This window comes from Gymnodraco acuticeps, unplaced genomic scaffold (assembly GCF_902827175.1).
Source record: "Gymnodraco acuticeps unplaced genomic scaffold, fGymAcu1.1, whole genome shotgun sequence".
Classification (NCBI taxonomy): Eukaryota; Metazoa; Chordata; class Actinopteri; order Perciformes; family Bathydraconidae; genus Gymnodraco; species Gymnodraco acuticeps.
This window is the reverse complement of record NW_022989750.1, coordinates 835,989-855,423: the sequence shown is the minus strand read 5'-3', so window position 1 is coordinate 855,423 and position 19,435 is coordinate 835,989. Positions and strand designations below refer to the sequence as shown.

Genomic DNA, 19,435 nt, shown 5'->3' with positions numbered 1-19,435 from the left:
AACTTTTTACACGAGTTTGTGACTGTGCTCATGAAATGTGTAGCTTTCTTGGCTGTTGGGTCCATATTTATGACATGGAGTTTTATGCGCTCCATGTTACAAAGAGAGGAAATGAAACTTCCTCATGTCTCAGACAGTGTGCAGCATGTAGTCTGCTGCCCTAATCCCTCACCTGCTCCACATTAACAAATCCATATTACCTTCAAGCCACCTAATCTTGGGATGTAGTTTCTGTCAGGTAGGATTAATAACACCCCACTGTGGCCTGAGTGTTTGAATCTATGTGTATGTGTTTTCTATCTGTCTAAGTGTGTCCACTCACCCCCCCCCCCCCCCAACCTCCCGTCTTTAATAAGCACGTTGTTATTTATGGTTGTAGTTCATCGACGGACGGCTGGCCAAATTGAACGCAGGCCGCGGCTTCTCGGACGTGTTTGAAGAAGAGATCACAGAGGGGGGCTTCTGTGGAAGTGAGTAGTGCTAGACGTGTCTATCAATTAGTCACATTCTATTTGTTTGCCATATTTGATGTTAAAGGCCGTAGTTATTGTGCTAAAGTAAGATTTAAAAGCGGTGAACACAACCAGGAGAAATCTTTAAAGAAAAGGCACTAAGCACCTTAACTGCCTTCATAAAATGAATCTGTCTTTAATAACTCATGATGAACTGGTTGAAACCATTATAAACGTATTAAAAAGATGGCCACAGAAAGAATATTTTATAGTCTAGTGTTTGTGTACATTTTATTTTAATCTGTTTCTGAACTCCTTAAGTTTTAGTTTGTTGGATGTTTATCTTTTCATGAACATGCCTGTGCCCAATTTAATAATTATTGAATAAAATGTTAACATTATGCCTTAAAGTCACTTAAAGACATTTAAATATCCCCTCATGGTGGAATTGGTTCATTTTTAATATTTGACTTGCATCTTGACATCTTGTCATCTGATGAAAACATTGTTTCATTAGACCGAACGTTGTAAATCTAATTGAATGTGGCAAAAGAAGAAGAACTAATACAGTTTTGGCAGGATTGAACATTATTAAATGTTCAGTTTGTGATCCAGACATCAGAAGTTTGAACTCCCATAGGAACGCTCAGACAAATGATATCATTGTGATTACTGCACTTCAGGTTGAAGTTGTTTTTACAGACAAGAAAACGGAAATAGAATCTGTATAACATCCATCATATTATTGGGTTCATCAGTTCTGATCCTCAACCAAACCCACACTGTCATCTTTAATTCTATTCTCGAAACATTTAATAGCCTTGGACAACATAGAAAAACCTCCTCTTTCTGCCCTAACAAGTACTTTTCATCCAGTTACTAATAATGTTTTTTAAGTCTCAATAAATATTTTTATCTTTTTCTTGATGACAAAAGAGACTTAAGGGAAAAGGAATAATGGCACAACATGTATTATATAATTATTTTTATCAACTCATGGTTTCCTGATGCTGTCCTGTTATGTCAACACAGAAATACTTTTGTCAGATGTTTTAAGATGTTTAATATTGTAGTTCTGAGACAGTGTAATATACACAGTCACTTTGGCTCTGCAATGTTAAAGCAATGCTATAGTCTGTGAAATGATTCATTTATATTCTCATTGTTTCCCTCCAGGTAATTCAAGGTCTTACCAGCAATGGATGCACACTGTGAAGGTAATCGCAGAATGTCCTGCACATCACACCAAAATGCTTTTATCTACGACTGTTTTTATGTTTCTCTCATTTCAATCCCGAGGTAAATTTAATTGAAGGTGTGATTGACACAACTCAGTTTTTGAAGTCCTGGTGTTGCCTTTGGAACGAGGGGGGGGGCGGGCTGCCTGGATGTACAGATCCAGCTCGAGTGCAGTTTGGTGTGTGAAGCGGCGCGTGCAGCAGGACAGTGGAGACAGACAAGGGGGAGACAGACAGGGAGACAGAAGTGATTTGACGTGACAAGACGTCCTCCGACATGACATGTTGATCTGGCAGCAAACACAGGCGTTACTCCGCTGAACCGACCCAAGAACATAGATCTCTCCCTCCTTCTTCATCTCCTGTCTCTTTCCTCCTCTCTTTCCTTTTCTTCCCCTATCTCTCTCTCTTTATCTTCCTCTCCCTCTTTTCATCTCTGTCACACCCCCCCCCCCCTCTCTCTCTCACTGACTATCTCTCCCTCACCCTCCCTCTCTCCCCACGCCGTCAGCTAAGGCTGAATTAGTTCTCTAGAGTGCTCTTCAAAGGTTTGTTAAAGTTCACATTTCCTGACTGACAGGGATCTATACGAGGGGCCTTCACCTCGGCCTCACTCCTCCTCTCCCTCTGCCGACTTCTGAAACGCTGTCTGCCATTTACTCTGTTTAGCCGTTTAGCCGACGCTTTGTGCTTACACTAAAGACCAAACAGACAAAAAGAGTGAGACGCCAAAGGAGAGATGCAGCATCTCTGTGTGAGAGAGAAAGAAAAGAAGACAGGCGCAGAAAGATATTGGGTGCCATAATGTCAGTCTGCACAACTGAAAAAAGAAATCAATCACACACATCCCTTCCATCGCTGCGTCGAAATAAAGCCCTCCTGAATGCTTTGAATCAGGCTGTTATAATGGCTCAGCTATATGATCCTATGCTTGTTGTCACCATTTGTAATACTGCACTTTCATCACAATAATATTAAAAGCTGCAGACAGTTTTGGTTGTGTGCGATTTCAACGATTAGTCCTTTCTCTGAGTGTCGAGTGATTTTGACAAGTGTACTGTACATCACAGAATGACAAATGCATGCAGAAATCACATGAAATAATCAAATGATTGTCAAAGCATTTCAACTTGCTCCGAGTAATTCATGTTGAAATTTGATAAGATAACGATGTGATTGCATGCTGTGTGCATAAATAAATGTTTAATATAATAACATTTGAATGTGTGTATATGTGTGGAAACTCACCCAAAACACCTCTCAAGTGACTGACTAATGCATTTCTGTGTCTGTTACAGAGAGGAGGAGCACTCATCAACACAGCTGTGACTAAAGTACGTTCTCATGCAAAACGTTGATTTCATGTCGTTTAAAGCACTCTTCATGTATATCTACGGCACCTTGAAACATCAAGTCTTCCTCTGAAATAGTCCTGAGAAACTTAAATGATGTTTTCCAGGTTGTTTAGTGAAAATGAATCAGTGTGCCTGAATAAACGTCAAATTGACTTCTGTTTTGGAATTGACAGTGGAGGGAATGGGAGCATTGTTCCTGACTGGTGTGTGTTTGATGAGCAGTAGCTTGCCGTTACGTGATGTACAATAGGTGGTCAGGGTGCCCTTTCATGTTTTCGCCTCCTGTTAGTGTGCGAGGCTCTCTCATCCAGCCTTTTGTCTCCGTGTTTTTGCCACAGGGATCAAAGCATTTCTTCATGTTACATGAAACCAGAGCAGAATGTTAATGCAACATGTTTTGATTAGTAATCCGCCAATGTGTGTGTTGTTTTTCCCCTCCAAGGCCAAGAGTCATGCCAAGAGGGGCATCCGGGACTTTAAGGGCCGACTTAAAGCGAGGGTGAGCACCACGGACCCTCACACCTCTCTGTCACACGTGCACACGCTCGCAGAAACACGCGTGTGCTACAGATACAGTAGACACACACCCCTCTCATAGAAACAGACAGGAAGGCTGCTTTACATGGAGTGTGTGATTTTGACGCTGGGTCCTTTAATGACTGTTGAAGCCTGCTTAGCGCTTTGTTCAGGGCTGTACATTTTTAACCAACGCCCCTCTGGCTATGGCCTGTCATGTCATCGGAGCCCTGGCCCCTCTTTCTCTTTTATTGTCTGCATATTTCATCAGTGAGCCTGTGATTTCCTCAAAGCTAATGTAACGAGGTGTATGTTTCCATAAGCCTGAAGAATTTGATAAGGCAATAGCAGTTTGATCTGTCAGTGGGAGACTGCAGAGAGGGCACTGATGATGAACACCAAGAGCACACATACACACACACAGTGGCAAATAGAGGTGTTGAAATCTATTAGATTTGAAGTTAAACAGATTTCCTGTGCGCTCATAAATTCATCCCCAAATACACAAATGAATTAATTTGACTTTCACACTTTGAATCTGCCGTGCATTTATTCAGCTGACAGCCACAGATGTCGACACAAGGACATCAATGCACAAACATATTGAAGTTAAACTCATCACTGGTGGTTACCTTGAATATAATTGGTATAACCTTGTAGGGGATGTTTTAAAGGATACGGCTGGTGATATTAAATAAATCTGCTATTGAAAAAAAAGATACAATAAGCAACAATATTTACTTCTTCTCTTAATTTTTCTGATTGCAGTAACATGTCCTTGGCTGTTAGACACAAACACATTTGTTCCTACTGAAGACAGAAATCTTTAAAGAAGGGTCATGGGAATATATACTTTGTTTTCTATATAAGTCTCAATTATTTTATAAATCATCAGGGCACAGTAGTTTTGATCAAATGTCACTCAAACACATGTAAATGGTGCATTTGTATGTGAACATGTTTAGCAGCAGACTTGGTGCATGACTGGCAATAGCAGTGTGTGTAGAAAGCGTCTGATTCTATAATCGTTTACAAATGTCACTGAGAAATAAAAACAAACTGGACAAAGAGCATTATTGCTTTAGTTCAATATATCATTATATGTATCACATTCAATGAAAAAACACACTATTCTCCATGTAGCTCACATTTGAGTTAGTTTGGTTCACTTACCACTCCAGTCATATATGATTTACATTTACTGATGCTCTCTCAGGAAGAAGAAGAAGAGGGGGTGATGGTCTGTGCGGGGTCTCCCACCAGCACCAAGAGCCTGTCTCCAAGGAGACTGCAGAAGATGAGACGGGTATGATACACACACACACACACCCACACCCACACACATACATACACACATACATACACACACACACACACACACACACACACACACACACACACACACACACACACACACACACACACATACACACATACACACACACACACACACACACACACACCCATACACACACACACACACACACATACACACACACACACACACACACACACACACACACACACACACACACCCACACACAGATGCACATCAGTAAATGAGTTAACTACATGTACCCTGGCTGATCATACCAGAGCTCAGTTTTCACTTGACCAACATGGATGCAGTGTTCCACTTCTGTGCTCCTTCTTTCCACATTTTGCTCATTTCTTCCTCTCTTCCTCTCCCCATCACTTTTTCTTTTTTTTAAAATCTTCATCCTTCTCTCTATTTTCCTCCTTCTACTTTCTCTCTCTTGTATCCACTCTTGGAAGTACAGTAGTTTGTCGGGGTGCCAAACGTAATGATAAGCATTTTTTTCTTACAACGCACTCATGTTGTACATTCAGTATTTTCCTCTGAACAGCACGGACAGTAGAAGCAGCTCATCTGCTGGTCAGCATTTCCTCTGAAGAATTTGCTTGTGCGCCATAAGTGGATCGCACGTTTTTTTTGTCTTTGTTGTGTGCAGAGCTGGCATACAACTTGCAAGCACATGCACGCTCACAAAATACACATTCATCAATAAATGTATCAAGAGAGAAAATGAGAAGGAGTGTGAATGTAGCAATGTCACATATAGCTCTTGAAGTAGGAAGCTTAGTTTAATGTAATTAAAAATGCACACTTCTGTACAGTGTTTAACACATACAGCCTGAGTTACTGGTTAGATACCCCACCATATATTTATATCTATGACTCACAGCTGGAGCTTTTCCACTGCTTATTGCTAAATAAGAAAATGCCAAGTGGACTTCCAATTCTGTCTAAAAAAACAAAACACAAAAAACATGCCTGCATGCACACACTGACATTTTTGGTCACAGTCATGTAAGAGTGTGATTAGGAGAGGTTTGTGCTGTCTCTAATTAGCGTTGTGTTTCCTGTGTGTGATGAGGCTGGAAAGCCTTAGCGCGGAGGAAGGTGTGACGGCCGGGGGAGAGGAGAGGAACGGCAATTAGGGCTTTTTCTATAGGCCTCCTCGGACACCCCATCCCCCGCCCCCCCCCCCCCCCCTCCAGCTAGTGCACATAGAAAGACTGGCCAACACAACACACAAAGATTAACCGTTAACATGCAATTGATGTGCACACACACTCACAAACACGCACATACGCCGTATTCAGGATATACACACTCACACCCCTGTCCCCACAATTGAGGCCTGTTCATTGCCACAGTAACGGGTCCCTGGAGACCACTGGAAGGGACACACCTAGGACAGCACTGGTTATATGTGTGTTTGTATATAAATATATATATACTATACTTACAGTGTCGTCCATCAGTTTCTTTTCAGCTGCTATTCCCATTCTCTTCTTTTCACTTTGCCTTTTTGCATTATTTATACTTTATAACCCAGGTGTATTAGTATATTACGAGGACCCTTACACATTAAAGACCCAACCCCCTGAGGAGAGTGCACTCTGACATCCCAAGATTTATTTTAAGTCAACTAAGGCTGGAAATTGAGAAGCCAAGAGCCTTGATAATGTATGTCCTGTCAGTGTGCAGTGACCCCTGAAAGATTGAAACTCTTCAAAACAGTACATTTTACTGGAGATAGTTGGCTGCTTCAATGTGTTGTTGTATTTCCACGTTAGTCATATTTGCTTGGTTGATTTCATTTGAATGCGCATTACTCAAAATGGAAGCTGAAAAATAACACCCAAAGTTTTTTTTATGTCCAGTTCAGGAATAATGTGTTTTTGTTTATTAAACACCTCTGCAAAAATATTTGGCAGTAAATAAAGACTCTTTAAAGGTCCTTCATAGATTCTTTTCAAATACAGGTACAATATGCCAGCCATTTATTTACTTTCACCTGACTGTTTAAAGCAAACTGTATTTACATTTTACTTAGTTCAAAAGAATGTTGTCGGAAAAATATAGCTATTGTTCTTACTCTCTCTTATCCGTACGCCTCTTTCCCTTCAATCTATGTTTTCCCTCCTTTTTTTTAGATTGCTTCCTATGAAATCTTGATGCTGTGCTCTGCCCACAACTGTCTTGACCAGGTGTTCATTGCATGAGAAATTGCTCTCAGTGGGACTAACCTGGTTAAATAAAGGTTAAGTCAAATGAAAAAAAAATCGAAAACCTACCATTATCCTCATACCTCTCCCGCCTTTCGTACACACACACACACACACACACACACACACACACACACACACACACACACACACACACACACACACACACACACACACACACACACACCTAGCAGTACAGACTAGCACTCCTAATTCCTCGTTCACACTTATTATTTTTGCTGAAACAAAACAAATGATTTTTCCTTTTCTTGAATTGATATCGTACCCTGCTTAAATCAGTGAGAGTAGACGGATCATTCCAAACCCCTCTCAGAATAATGCAATATAATTCAGCAGAGTGACACACAAAAACATGGAAAACATTACATCAAATTGAATTAGCACCTCAACTCAAAAAAGTTCAACAAATACCGAACATTATAACATTCTTAAAGGCAGAACGGTAGATTCTGAAGGTGTGCCTCATTAACTGGCAACAGTGTGTATATTGAAGCTAGTGTGAGGCTTTTGCTTTTTGAACAAAATTGTATGCATAATTGAAAGTAAACTCACATTACCATAAGATATATATGTATACTTTAGTCTTTAAGACTTAAAGCCACCTGTTGTGTCTTTACCTATAGAACATTGAGTCCAAAAACCAACGTTAGTCCTTTCCACACGTCCATACCTCTGACTAAGTGACCAACAAACATTGATTTACCTGCTAATATAAAATCAGAATCATGTTGTCATCTGGCGCTCCCAAAATGTGATTAAAGACATTCCATCTTCCTGTATGAAAGAAAAAGACTGATACATTTTTATCATTCATCTTCTTTTTTTGCAAACCCCTCCATATCTGTCCTTGAAATGAAATGAATGATCTTGGAGAAGCTTCCTTTAATTAATCATAGCAAAAATAATCAGAGTTATGAAATTCACATTCTATTTGATCAGCCAACACATGTACCAAAGTAAAAGTGCTGCTGTCATTTTGCCTACATATTTCAGCCGTATGTGGCGATGTGGGTGATTCGCAGTGTTTGGTGGGCTTGTTGATTAAGAATGTAGGAGTACCTTCCGTTTGACGAAAAACAAGACTGAATTGGACTGCTGACTCTGATACAACAAACGCAGCCATTGTTCTGGCTCTTGTATGCTTTTGCGTGCGATTACCTCCTCTGGTTTTTTAGAACTGTACACCAGGTGTGTTTAATGTGGTATTGTGCTGTGAGAACCTCAGCTCTTTTGTACGTGTATTTGATTTTGGGTGCTGTATGTACACAGTCATGCATGCATTTAGCAGTTAGCCTCAGGTTGGAGACAGCAGAATGACAGCTGTTGAGAGAGCAGAGGAGAGTAGAGGTAGGGTCATAGAGATGGACAATGACAGCCCCAGGCTCTGGACTCTTCACCTGGTGGGGGGGACACAGGAAGCTGTTCCTCTGTTTTACATCTTCCTCAAAGTCACACAGATACTTCAGTGTGTACCTGCTGCAGCGCGTGTGTTTGTGTGCTCTATCAGTGGGAGACAGCTCATGTGTTCACGGCCGGTGGACACATACGTGCACTGTACACAAGACTTGTGAAGTGTCTGTGTTACACCAGGAGAAACATTTATGTGATTTTAGTATATTAGTAGTATAGTATAACATACTTGTTCTAGTATGTATTTTAAATACAATAACACTAAACTTGAGGTTTTGCACAGTACTAGACATTAAGTATGCATTATGCTCACTACATTAAATACAAAGTTATTATGTGGAAAACATTTCAAAATCTATTTATTCCGGATATAATTATTCAATAAATTATTTCACAACCTACTTATGAACTGTAGATTATAAAACATGCAGTTTGTGTGTGATATCATTTATAATAATTATATTTTTAAGGTAATCGCTAATGGTAAGTAGCTCAATATAATTGTTGTAGGATTCAAATTGTAGATAAATATTGTATATAAAAAGTTAGGATACATTACAAAGAAGTTTAAGTACAGTGGCTCCGTCCATAGTGGTGTGTGTGTTCATCATTACTGTATGGTATGTAGTCTCCACTTCATTTAGTTTCTCCTCACTTCAGAGACACACTGCTCTCACGCTGAAACCAAAGTGCCATCTCCTGGCAGCTTCACAGTACTGCAGTGCCACATTCACAGAGACACCTGGTGATTTTACTAGATGACTTTAGTTTAGTGTCCAACAGAATGAGCATAATGCACATTTTCCTTCTTTTATATGGCTCCTTTTTTAAGCGAAAGGGAAGTTGGCTTTCAGCAACAGCCAGTTGGACAGACGAGAAATGGATCTTTCCTCAAACGCTGTTTTTTTTTGTCAGTGAGCAGCTCTTAAACAGACTTGGCCGTACTTCTGCAAAGACTCAGCCTCTCCCCAAGGTTTGTTTGCATTTTACCGGCGTCTCTTTACATTCACTGCCAAGCTGTGAGATCAGTGCCCGCTCAGAAATACCAAATGAAATGTATAATGTTAGACTGGCTATTAAAGCCTGCTCGCATTTGGCCCTGTCACAGAGAGTCACGGTTGTTCTGCAAAACCGGTCATGCAGAGAAAGAAGAGAAGAGGAGAGGAAAGTTTGTTTCTTCAAATGCAGCTACTCGAATGGATGGTGATGACTATTTTCCCCTCATAAATACAGAAATTAAATGTAATTTGTTGTATCAAATGTAAGGCCCCTTAGATATATTCCATATCTGGGTTTAAAGGGTTAGAGTAAAGGATAAGTAAGTCATGCTTACAAGTCCCTCATTTGCCCACAATCCACCACTGTAAAGGTTTGTTAGTGGATGTGATATACATTTTAAGCCCAAATTAAAGGTAATTCTTTCACCAGGAACTCGTAAAAAGATTACAAAATAATGTTCAGATTTAAGGAACATAAGAGGATATTCACCCTCTTGAACATGCTTGATTTAGATAGTTTGAGTGAAAAACACTGATTGTTGAAATTACTACACTCCCCCCTGCTGTACCTCCTCCTGACTCGCTCTCTGCGATCTGTTGGGTCTCACTTGTGGCGAGGTGCTGGAGAGGAATGACAGCGAGAGCCAGGAAGACCGAAACGGTGACATCTGTCACTGAAGCAAAGTGATGGAGGGAGACAGGAAGGCATGGGGGAGAAACATTTTTTTCATTTTCCCCTTCGCTTTAACCGACTGCAAGAAGCTAATGAAGAAACAGTATGATAATCTGTTGTTCTGCTATTTCATGCTTACCCCCGTCCTGCCAGGCCTGGGGAGGCAGAGCTGTTTTAACACAGGACCTGTTCGCGCCGGTTTAGAATATCTCCTCGTGAATATCTACATTTGAAGTCTTTCTATATTTGTGTTGTTCTTACTTTGACACACAGTTCATCTAAATTTAGTTGTGATGCTGTTGATTTTGACAGCTTTTGAGGAGCAGCAATATATTGTCCTCAAGTGACTACATCTTACTTTGTTCCTTACATTACAAGTTAAATGAATGCAAAAGGTTGATAGATTTAAAGAAAAGTGTGATAAACCCACTCCTACTATCGTAAAATGCTTGGTTGTAAATAGTTTAATCTTAACTGCTGCACTTAAGGGTCACAGTGAAGAGAGGGAATGACAAATTGATAAAGCCGTGAAGTGAGGTACCATCCATTTACTGCTCCCTATGGAACTTCCTCTTGTAGACGGCACCAACGCTGTAACTGAGATCAGAGGGCCAAGGCTTCATGACCTGTGTCTGGTTGTGTTTGGGTTCACCTTGCTTTAATAAACACCTAGACACAGAGAGGCCCTGCTTCCCTAAACACAGCCCTCTAAACTGTCTAAATAACAGTACATACGTTGCATATTTGTTGTGTTTGTGTGTAACTGTTTGTGTCCAACCCCCCCCCCTCCCCTAGTGTCTCACAGGTGCATCTCCGCTCTGTCGGCCCTCTCTGGCAGGCTGGCATATCGGCCTTGCCCCAGATTTACTGCCCTGACACAGGAATCCATTAAAGGCTGTTTAGGGATCCCAGGCCTGAGCCCCTCTGAAATATATTTCATTATAGCTCCAAGCTACCATGGAAGGGGAGCGGCTCGGCCAATCAGCAGTGCCACCACATGTGTTCGTGTTTAGCTCGATGGCTGAGAGGCTTAAGTGGCTACTGCACACATCTCCTCCGCTGACTTTTATGGAGAAAATGGCACTTTAACTCTTTGTGTTTTTTTTTGTAATAGGGTGCGTATGTGACCGAGTGTGTATATGTGGGTGTGTATGTCTTCCCTGGCCGAACACGGGCCCTAAATGAGGCCAGGCCAGCCACACGTTACATTCCGCCTGTCTGGCTGGCACTGCGGCGGCTAATCAAGACCGGCTTGGTTCACGGGTCCAATACTGCCCCGACCTTCCCCCCATCCCATCATTCTTAGGGGCTTCGAGGAATCTTTCCTCACCTCTCAATACTTCCTTCATTCCTTTTAAATTAATTCCTTATCTTCTTATTCTGGTTTGGTGTTTTTTTTTCTTCTTTGTGACGCTCTTTAACCGTCTCTTCCTGTTCTTCGCCTTTGTGTCTCTGATTCACGTTTACCAAAACCACAATGCAGCCTCACAAACACTAAAGTCTTCACTTCTTAAGCACACCCCGGTGCTTCACACACTTTCAGGATTGTAAAGAGCCTTTTTTGGGGGGGCTTTGATAATGTGGCTACGTGAGTCTGCAGAGAAAAATGCAGAGAAGTCAGAGAGGTGGAGCTAAAACAAAACTTGCTTACTGTACCCCTCAAGTGCTTTTGGAACTGAAGGACAGTTTCATATATTCCCGTAAACATAGTCACAGGAGGTGTGCAGCAAAATGTGAGAAGGGATTTGGGCAAAATGCAAAGAGTGTAAATTGGAAAGTGAGAGATAGTGTTAACATAAGCGAACACGGGCATGCAGAAAGAGAGGAACATGTGCGTCAGAGTGGAAGGCATGTTAATAAGTGGCCTGGGGCAGATTTGGGCTCCCATGGGGAGAGTGCTGCCCTGCTCTGTAAAGCTCTTGTCTCTTCTTTAACCCGCCCATTAAATATGGTACACAGGTGGCTTATTAAACCCTGTGTGTCAGACAACTACAGTACGCACTGATCATTCAACACTCTGCAAGAACTAATACAGTCACGTGCAACACTGTCGCAATGCAAATGATTAATGCGGTTACCCATGTTGCTTTTAGTTTGCATTTACAGTAATGCTGAGTTTAATAACATTTAGGATTTTAAAGATTTTATCGCTAGACCCAAATTTGACAAATGTTGTCTCAACTTTTAAGGTTTCAGGCTCATTATAAGCTGCTCTTTTGGGGACCAACAAGACACAGACCTGCATCTTTTCTCTATCGGGCTTCGTTTTCTGAAAAGCTGTAGCCTCAGCAGAACTCCATATCCCGTTTAGACTTGGTGTTTATCAGGAGCCGTTTATCTTCAAGCTGAGACGCCCCTGGGTCTGCTTATATTGTTTTATCTTGTTATGCTTCGTGTCTTAATACATCCTCTTGCTGTGTTCTCATTAACAGCAAAACTTCAACAAGTATCACGTGAGCATGGGCATGGGCCCTCGAGATCTTGGCTACGGGCTCGAGGATGATGAGCTGGACAGTGCAAGCAAGTGAGTTCTCCTACTTTTACATTTTGGCACTGAAGCCGCTTTCATAATGTTTCAAGTTTGAGTGTCATGTATGTCAAGATATTGGAACTTTTGCTGGCTGACGGATTCGTTTTACTAAAGAATAGCTGATGGCAGGATGAAAGCCACTTGTCCAAGCTCATGGTGATACTGCCCCCAAGTGGATATATTTAGTAACAGAATAATGTCTCTCATGCAGTGTAACTACTTCTATTCAAAGGAACTGGTTATCACAGTATTTTCCTCAGTGATAATCACAATTATACATAAAATCTTATGAAGAATTCCACCATATTTCTGCTTTGGATGCTCTCAAACATGGTTATGTTATGAATTAAAGTTGAATACCTCCTCTCTCTGTCTCAGGATTTCCTCAGAGGACAGCGGGGACGTCCCTTCATATATTGAGGATAGCGATGACTCCTACTCGCTGGAACTGGACATGGACTCGTCTCGCTCCGGACAGATGAACCTGCTGGAGGAGATCCTGGACTCTCTGAACACCACGACAATAGAGCAAGGCAAACTCAGCGCTGCCAAGAGCCTGGACTTCTTCAGGTCCATGGACGACTTGGACTACAAGACCCCGGTGAGGAAAAGAGACGGAGGGAGACAAAGTTATGAGAGGACATGTTATTATTGACCATTTAGGACTTAAAGAAAGAGGACAAAGAGGTCTAACAGAAAGAGTTCAAGTTGACACTTGAGGGTTGAGGACAAATGGATACACAGAGACAAGCTTGACATTTGCTTCATCAGTCTTGTCTTAAAATGTATTTTGTTTTTAATGGGTTATTTGAAATGAATTAAATTCACTTATATTTGGTTCACAGCTTCTCTTTATGTTATAACTATTCAGCATTTGAGTCCCAGTCCCAAAACTGGGGGTACTACAGCCACCATTTAAAAACATCTCAAAGTCTCTAATTCTTTAAAAAATATATGTACATTTCAACCCCATGCCTAAAGTTTCAAAGAAGGACCATCACAGACTTCTTTAATAACCCAACTAAAGAGTTAAATCTGACTTCAACTCACATAAGCTAAGCCTCAGTGATGAGGCTTAGCCAGGCGATTGGTATGATGCCGGACAGAGGGTTACACCTATCTGTCTATGTGTCACTTAGACAGTCAGCAGTACCAAAGCAGCAACAATCAGTAAATTATATGATAAGCAGATTGCCAGAAAAATGATCTATTATTCATCGTCATTTTAAATGCTAGAATGGCGGAAGATGCCTCTCACATTTGGAGATATCTCCTGTCATATTAAATGGAATCTCTTTGTGTTTTGGACTACCAAAAACAATCACCTTTAACTTTGATAAAGCAGCATTCATTTGTTCTTTGACATTTAACAGACCAAAAAGAGTCTGAGATTAAAATGCAAAATGGTGATGTAAAGGAAATGGATTCCACCCTACAATTTTCAAGAGGACAGGTATTTTATAACTACCAAATATTTGTATGAAGTTGTTGGTTCAATGTTATTTTTGTGTTTCTTCGGTTCCAGAGCAAGCCCACTCCTTCCAGTGAATGTCCTCCTGCAGATGAGAGTGACGGTGGGGACGGTGGGGATCAGAGCGGCTGGAATATGGGCCAGGATGACAGTGCGGTCCACGGGAAACACCTCCCCCCCTCCCCCCGCCGCCAGCCCAACAAGAGCAGCCTGAAGGTGGCAAAGAAACTCCCCGTGCCCACCATCACAGCCACCTCCCCGCTCCAGGAGGCAGACAGCTCCAACCAACTCAACTCGGACCCCCACCCTCTACCTCCAGGGCGACAGCCAGGAGACCGCTACTCCTACTCGCCTTCCCTGTCCCACAGAGTTACACCCCCATCTCCCTCCCTCACACACACCTACAGTTCTCCAGCACCCGGTTCTCAGCCGAACTCTTCTCCTGTGCTAGCGGCACGGGCTCGGACGGTCTCAGACCCCCAAGGCAACGCGGACCCACTTCACGGACAGAACCAGAGCGCGTCCACCAGCATCCTGAGGAGGAAGGTGCTGTCCAAGGAGACGGTGAGGTACTACCAGGAGAAGGCCCTCCAGAGGAAGGGCAGCAAGAGCCGGCAGGAGGGCAGCCCGTCCAGGCACAGCCACGCTGCCATGCAGATCCCCTGGGAGAAAGAGGTCTCCAAGGAGGGGCTCCTGGGGTTCGGCATGTGCCTGGGTCAGGGGAGAAGCTCGGGGGGGGCTGTGGTGCAGGATCAGGGCCTCCTGGAGGAGATTGACTCCATGTGTTGCCTGGGCTCAGTGCTCCACAGCAGCCTGCAGCTGTCCCAGGTCCACTGCAACAACACCCCCCACCCGCTGCAGAGCAACAACACAGACGAGGCGTAGGGACCTCAAAGACCCTCTGTCTGTGAAACGCCATACGTTCTACTGAAATCTCTCCACTGTAATACTTCCACAATACTAGCCACAGTCTCAGAGCTTTTTTATCTCAACACTCAGTTATCAGGAAACATTCTGAACAAATATGATGTCGTACAGACACAATCAGCCTCAGAGCAGAAATGATTTGCACACCTTCCCTTCTTTCAAGACATTTCTGTGTAAAATAGAGCCTTGCTTTCTTGATATAAGTGGAAAAACCCGCCACTGTAGTAAGACTATTAGAACTTGTTTTAACCAATAAATGTCTACTTGTTTTTTAAATGGATTTTTTTTACTTAAAACCAAAAAAACTATTTTAAAAAACAAGTTCTCTACTTCATTTGAAAAGAAAACAACTTAAAATGCATGTATTTGCAATGTAACAAGTTATGATAATCTCACTACAGTGTGACATGTTTCACTATCAATGCCATTTAGGTACTTTTCCTCTGAGTGAATTGGATACTCTGATAAAGCAAAAACAACTTGTTAGTTTACAAAGTTGTAATTTCTTCAAACTAGTGAATTATCTTAGAGAACCTCACCTCAAAATCACAAACTGAGGCCAAGGTACGGCGAGATTCTTTCACTTGTTTAAAGAAAATACACCTTATTCACTCACTAAGTAACACAAACATCTACAACTAGATAAGAAGGACATTTCTCCAGTGTTGGGTCTACTGCTCATCAAAGTATATCCGTCTGTAATAATCGACATTTATATTCAAATTCCGGTAAAAAAAAAGGCCCAACAATCCAGCCGGCAATGGAGGATCTTTCCAGCTTCACTTGAATGAAATAAGAAAACTCTCAGTACTTTGAGGATTATGAAAGGACGATATCTCCTCGTCACATTATTGTCTGTTTTATTTTGTGTTCCAAACATTTCACGTGATCAAGATACATTTGCACTTGTAGATTTAAGAATTGTACTCAGCCTTGACCACCTGGTACTAAAATCACTGAGCAAAAACGACAGTGAGACAGGATTTTCAACACAAAGTCCACTCTTAATTAAACACTGTGTTATCTAACTGTTTTATATCACCAGGCCTTAAATGGACATGTGATTTGTTTTTGATACTCTGGTGTCTTAATCTATACAGGTACTTTGTAATCTTAGATCTTAAATGCAACATTACAGTAGCAGTACTAAAACAGAGTTGTATTTCTCTGTAATAATAGAATAGTTAATATATATATATAATGTGCTTTAAGCTGCTGTTTTCAAATAGCATTCCAGATAATGAGATGGAGAAACCTCTCTGTGTTCCTCAGGACACATCTGTCACTCTGAAGAGGAGGAAATGATCTCAAAAGTTTAAGAGGATGATCTGACAATACCAGTGTCAATGCTCCATGTCCTTTTCTTTCTTCACCATCATGTTCCTAAGTTTCTGCCTTGTAGTCCTTGCAGCACATCTGACTTGCACTGTCCACCTTAAAAATGGCGCCCAGTTTTTTTCGAAGCTACTGTGGTTTGGAGTGGATGTCATAAAGGTGTACTTTAAAGGATACAGCTGGTGATATATTTGTTTTATTTTTGGGAACAAATTACAATGCACCGTGTACTGATTCCCCATACCAAACCAGTACTATTAAAAAAATAATAGGGACACAAATATGTAGCTTTAGTTCCACCTTACAGCTGGGAACTGTAGTTCTTAGAAAATGGTACTCAAACAGGAGTAAAAGATGCATTTGTTTGGGACAGGTAAATGTATAATTAGTATATTTAGAAAAATGTCACCAGACATATCACATAACTCAGTGTTCTCTGGGTCTGTCTCCCTTTCTGTGCTCGCAGGAGGAAATGCAATCTCTGCCCTCGGAGGTTAGAGTCACACACTGTAATGCAAAGCAGTGGTTGAAGATTGTACTGTAATGAAGCAATACGGTTCTCCTCAGAGAGAAGCTACATGGATGTAATGTGTACAGAGTCTAAAGTATTTCTGAAAGAGACTCTCCTGTGGAGAGGAACGCTGCGTCCAGAGACTGTGGGTTCCCATCATTCTCTGCGTCGCCACAAACCCCAAGAAAAGAAGAAAAGCTTTTTCATGTGCTTGTGTAGGGATTATTACATTTATGGTTCGTTGTTCTTATGATTTATGCCAGACGCCAGTCGGTGTGGCAGTTTAATAGCAGCTATTTCTCTGCTTTTTTAGTGCTGCACTGCGTTAACGATTTGCTCATAAAGTCTTTGGCGTGCTTCTAAAAGCCCAAGAAACAGTCCTAGTAATTCCAAAAAGGAGGGAAAAAAACAGACTCCAGTAAAATCTCTGCACTGGCCTTACTCATTGTAAACACTTTAAAAAAAAACATATTTACTATGCAAATATTACAAATTATCAAAAGAAAAAGGTCAGTTGTCTTTAACAGACATAATAACAATCAATCTAGTTTCTAGTAGGGGAAGCCTCATGTGTCCGTAAATAAATAAATATTAAAGTCTATTTAACTGTGTGTGAGCTGAGGGTGACAGAAAGTGTGTATGGTGTGCCTTATACAGTAAGAGTACCACCCAGTGTCATTAGACAGAGGTACAGTATTATAGAAAGGTGTATGCAATGTTTTCAGACCACCTTTTCTCAAAGTAAGGAACATTTCGATTTTTTTATTTATATGATAAACAGACCTGGTTTTGTCCTTAGAATCGGAGCTAAATGAACGTGGGTACTAGCGTTGTGTTTGTAGCTGTTTTTGTTTCCATCTGGGCTGCAGTCCAGTGTTTCTGCTGCGGTGGCTGGTGAGAATCTTCCCGCCTGTGTTTAATAGAAGATCTTTGAATTACTTTGGGATATGTTTCTCTTTGTTCAATATATTTTCTCTGAAAGTGATTATTTGTATCATTTGTGTTTATTTTATTCCTTTTTTTAAAACACTTGTTCTGAGCTTACTCTATTTAAAAAAAAAACATTTCTCAGAGGAGTTGATTCTATATTGAGGAACATTTATTTTCAACTGAATAGATATGTATTTTTGCTGGCTTGAGTTTATTTTACATGGATAATATATGATTGGTGTTGTACGTTGTAAAGAAAAAATGACAACTAATATTTGAATGTTTTAGATTTTATTTTTGGAAGAAAAAAATAGAAAATATTAACAAATCTCCCGTGTAGCCATTCATGTTGGAAAGCTTTCGACCCCTTCTAATCAGAATCAGCAGAGACTGGCGCTTGCTTGTAAACGGTACAATGCTCATTGTACCGTCATCTGCATGTATGTACCTCTTTGTTGTTATTTGTTTTGAAAGTCTATTCTGTTGGTATTAATTATTATTTCAGTATTTAGAGCTTCAATCAAATTGAGAATGATGGAAACAACGTTGGGTCTCGCGCTATACAGTTATTTTGCCTTGCGATAGGTGTTGTGGACTTACAAGCCATCTGCCTTGCATTTTAAGTATGATAAAACATTTCTACTTCAAATCTAACCGTAGAGGTTTGTGAGAAGAAATACTAAAGGTAATATTAAAAAAAAAGGTCAGGTGATTTGCATTTCAATATCTGCAGATGTATTAATACTAAGGATAACTAACACTGCAAAAATGGTGTAATCAATACATTTATAGTGGTCCTGAAATTACAAATTGGAGTGTGGTAGGCGGATGTGTAGCAGCGTTAACTGAGGTACTGATGGAGTGAAAACACTCAACCTCACAAAGATATTAACGTCACTTCTAAGAAAAAATTGTCATCGTAGTGACATATTACAGCAACCTTTTTTCAGTCTCTTTTTGGGTATTGTAATGATTATTAACTCTTCGATATGCCATTAACTGATTTTCTGATTCTGTGCACACTTGCATGTTCTCATTTCAGAGAAAACAACTGTCTTAAAAACTGAGGTCAATCTAATGTGCTATTGGTGAGTAACTTGGTACAACTGTATGCACTGTGAACTGAAAATAAATGATATTGTTTCATGCTTATACATCTCCGGATTTGTATTTATACTCTAAAGGGGACCTATCATGCAAAATCCACTTTGTCATGCCGTCTATACATAAACATGTGTCCCCTCTGTGTAAAGAGATTCTGAAAGTTTCAGGACAAACGATTCGCTCACTTTTTGTCCTGATCCATTTCTATAAAAACCTGTCTGAAAATGAGCTGATCAGATTTTGGCCACTTTATGATGTCATAACGATTTTTTGGTTTGTGTAACCATTAGCCAATCACCAACCAAGGTAACCCCCCCCCCCCCCCTCCCACCTTATCACCTGAATCTCCTCCTAGAGCACCATTGAGTTCTTTTTAACCAAATATCTCGCAGACATGATCTGTTTGGTGTTTGGAGCCAAACACTTC

At 40.9% G+C, this 19,435-nt stretch overlaps 1 protein-coding gene across 3 annotated transcripts in view; it reads left to right on the top strand.

The window, feature by feature from the left end:
• dennd1b (DENN/MADD domain containing 1B) overlaps window positions 1–19,056 on the top strand; it is a 104,209-nt gene extending 85,153 nt beyond the window's left edge. For all 3 annotated transcript variants that reach the window (XM_034206287.1, XM_034206226.1, XM_034206362.1), the window contains 8 exons: window positions 380–470; window positions 1,629–1,669; window positions 2,989–3,024; window positions 3,488–3,544; window positions 4,778–4,867; window positions 12,633–12,724; window positions 13,109–13,331; window positions 14,256–19,056. In XM_034206287.1, coding sequence (XP_034062178.1) covers window positions 380–470; window positions 1,629–1,669; window positions 2,989–3,024; window positions 3,488–3,544; window positions 4,778–4,867; window positions 12,633–12,724; window positions 13,109–13,331; window positions 14,256–15,086 — 1,461 coding nt within the window. In that variant the 3' untranslated portion in view covers window positions 15,087–19,056. The remainder of the gene's footprint in view (window positions 1–379; window positions 471–1,628; window positions 1,670–2,988; window positions 3,025–3,487; window positions 3,545–4,777; window positions 4,868–12,632; window positions 12,725–13,108; window positions 13,332–14,255) is intronic.
• Window positions 19,057–19,435: the final 379 nt, after the last annotated feature.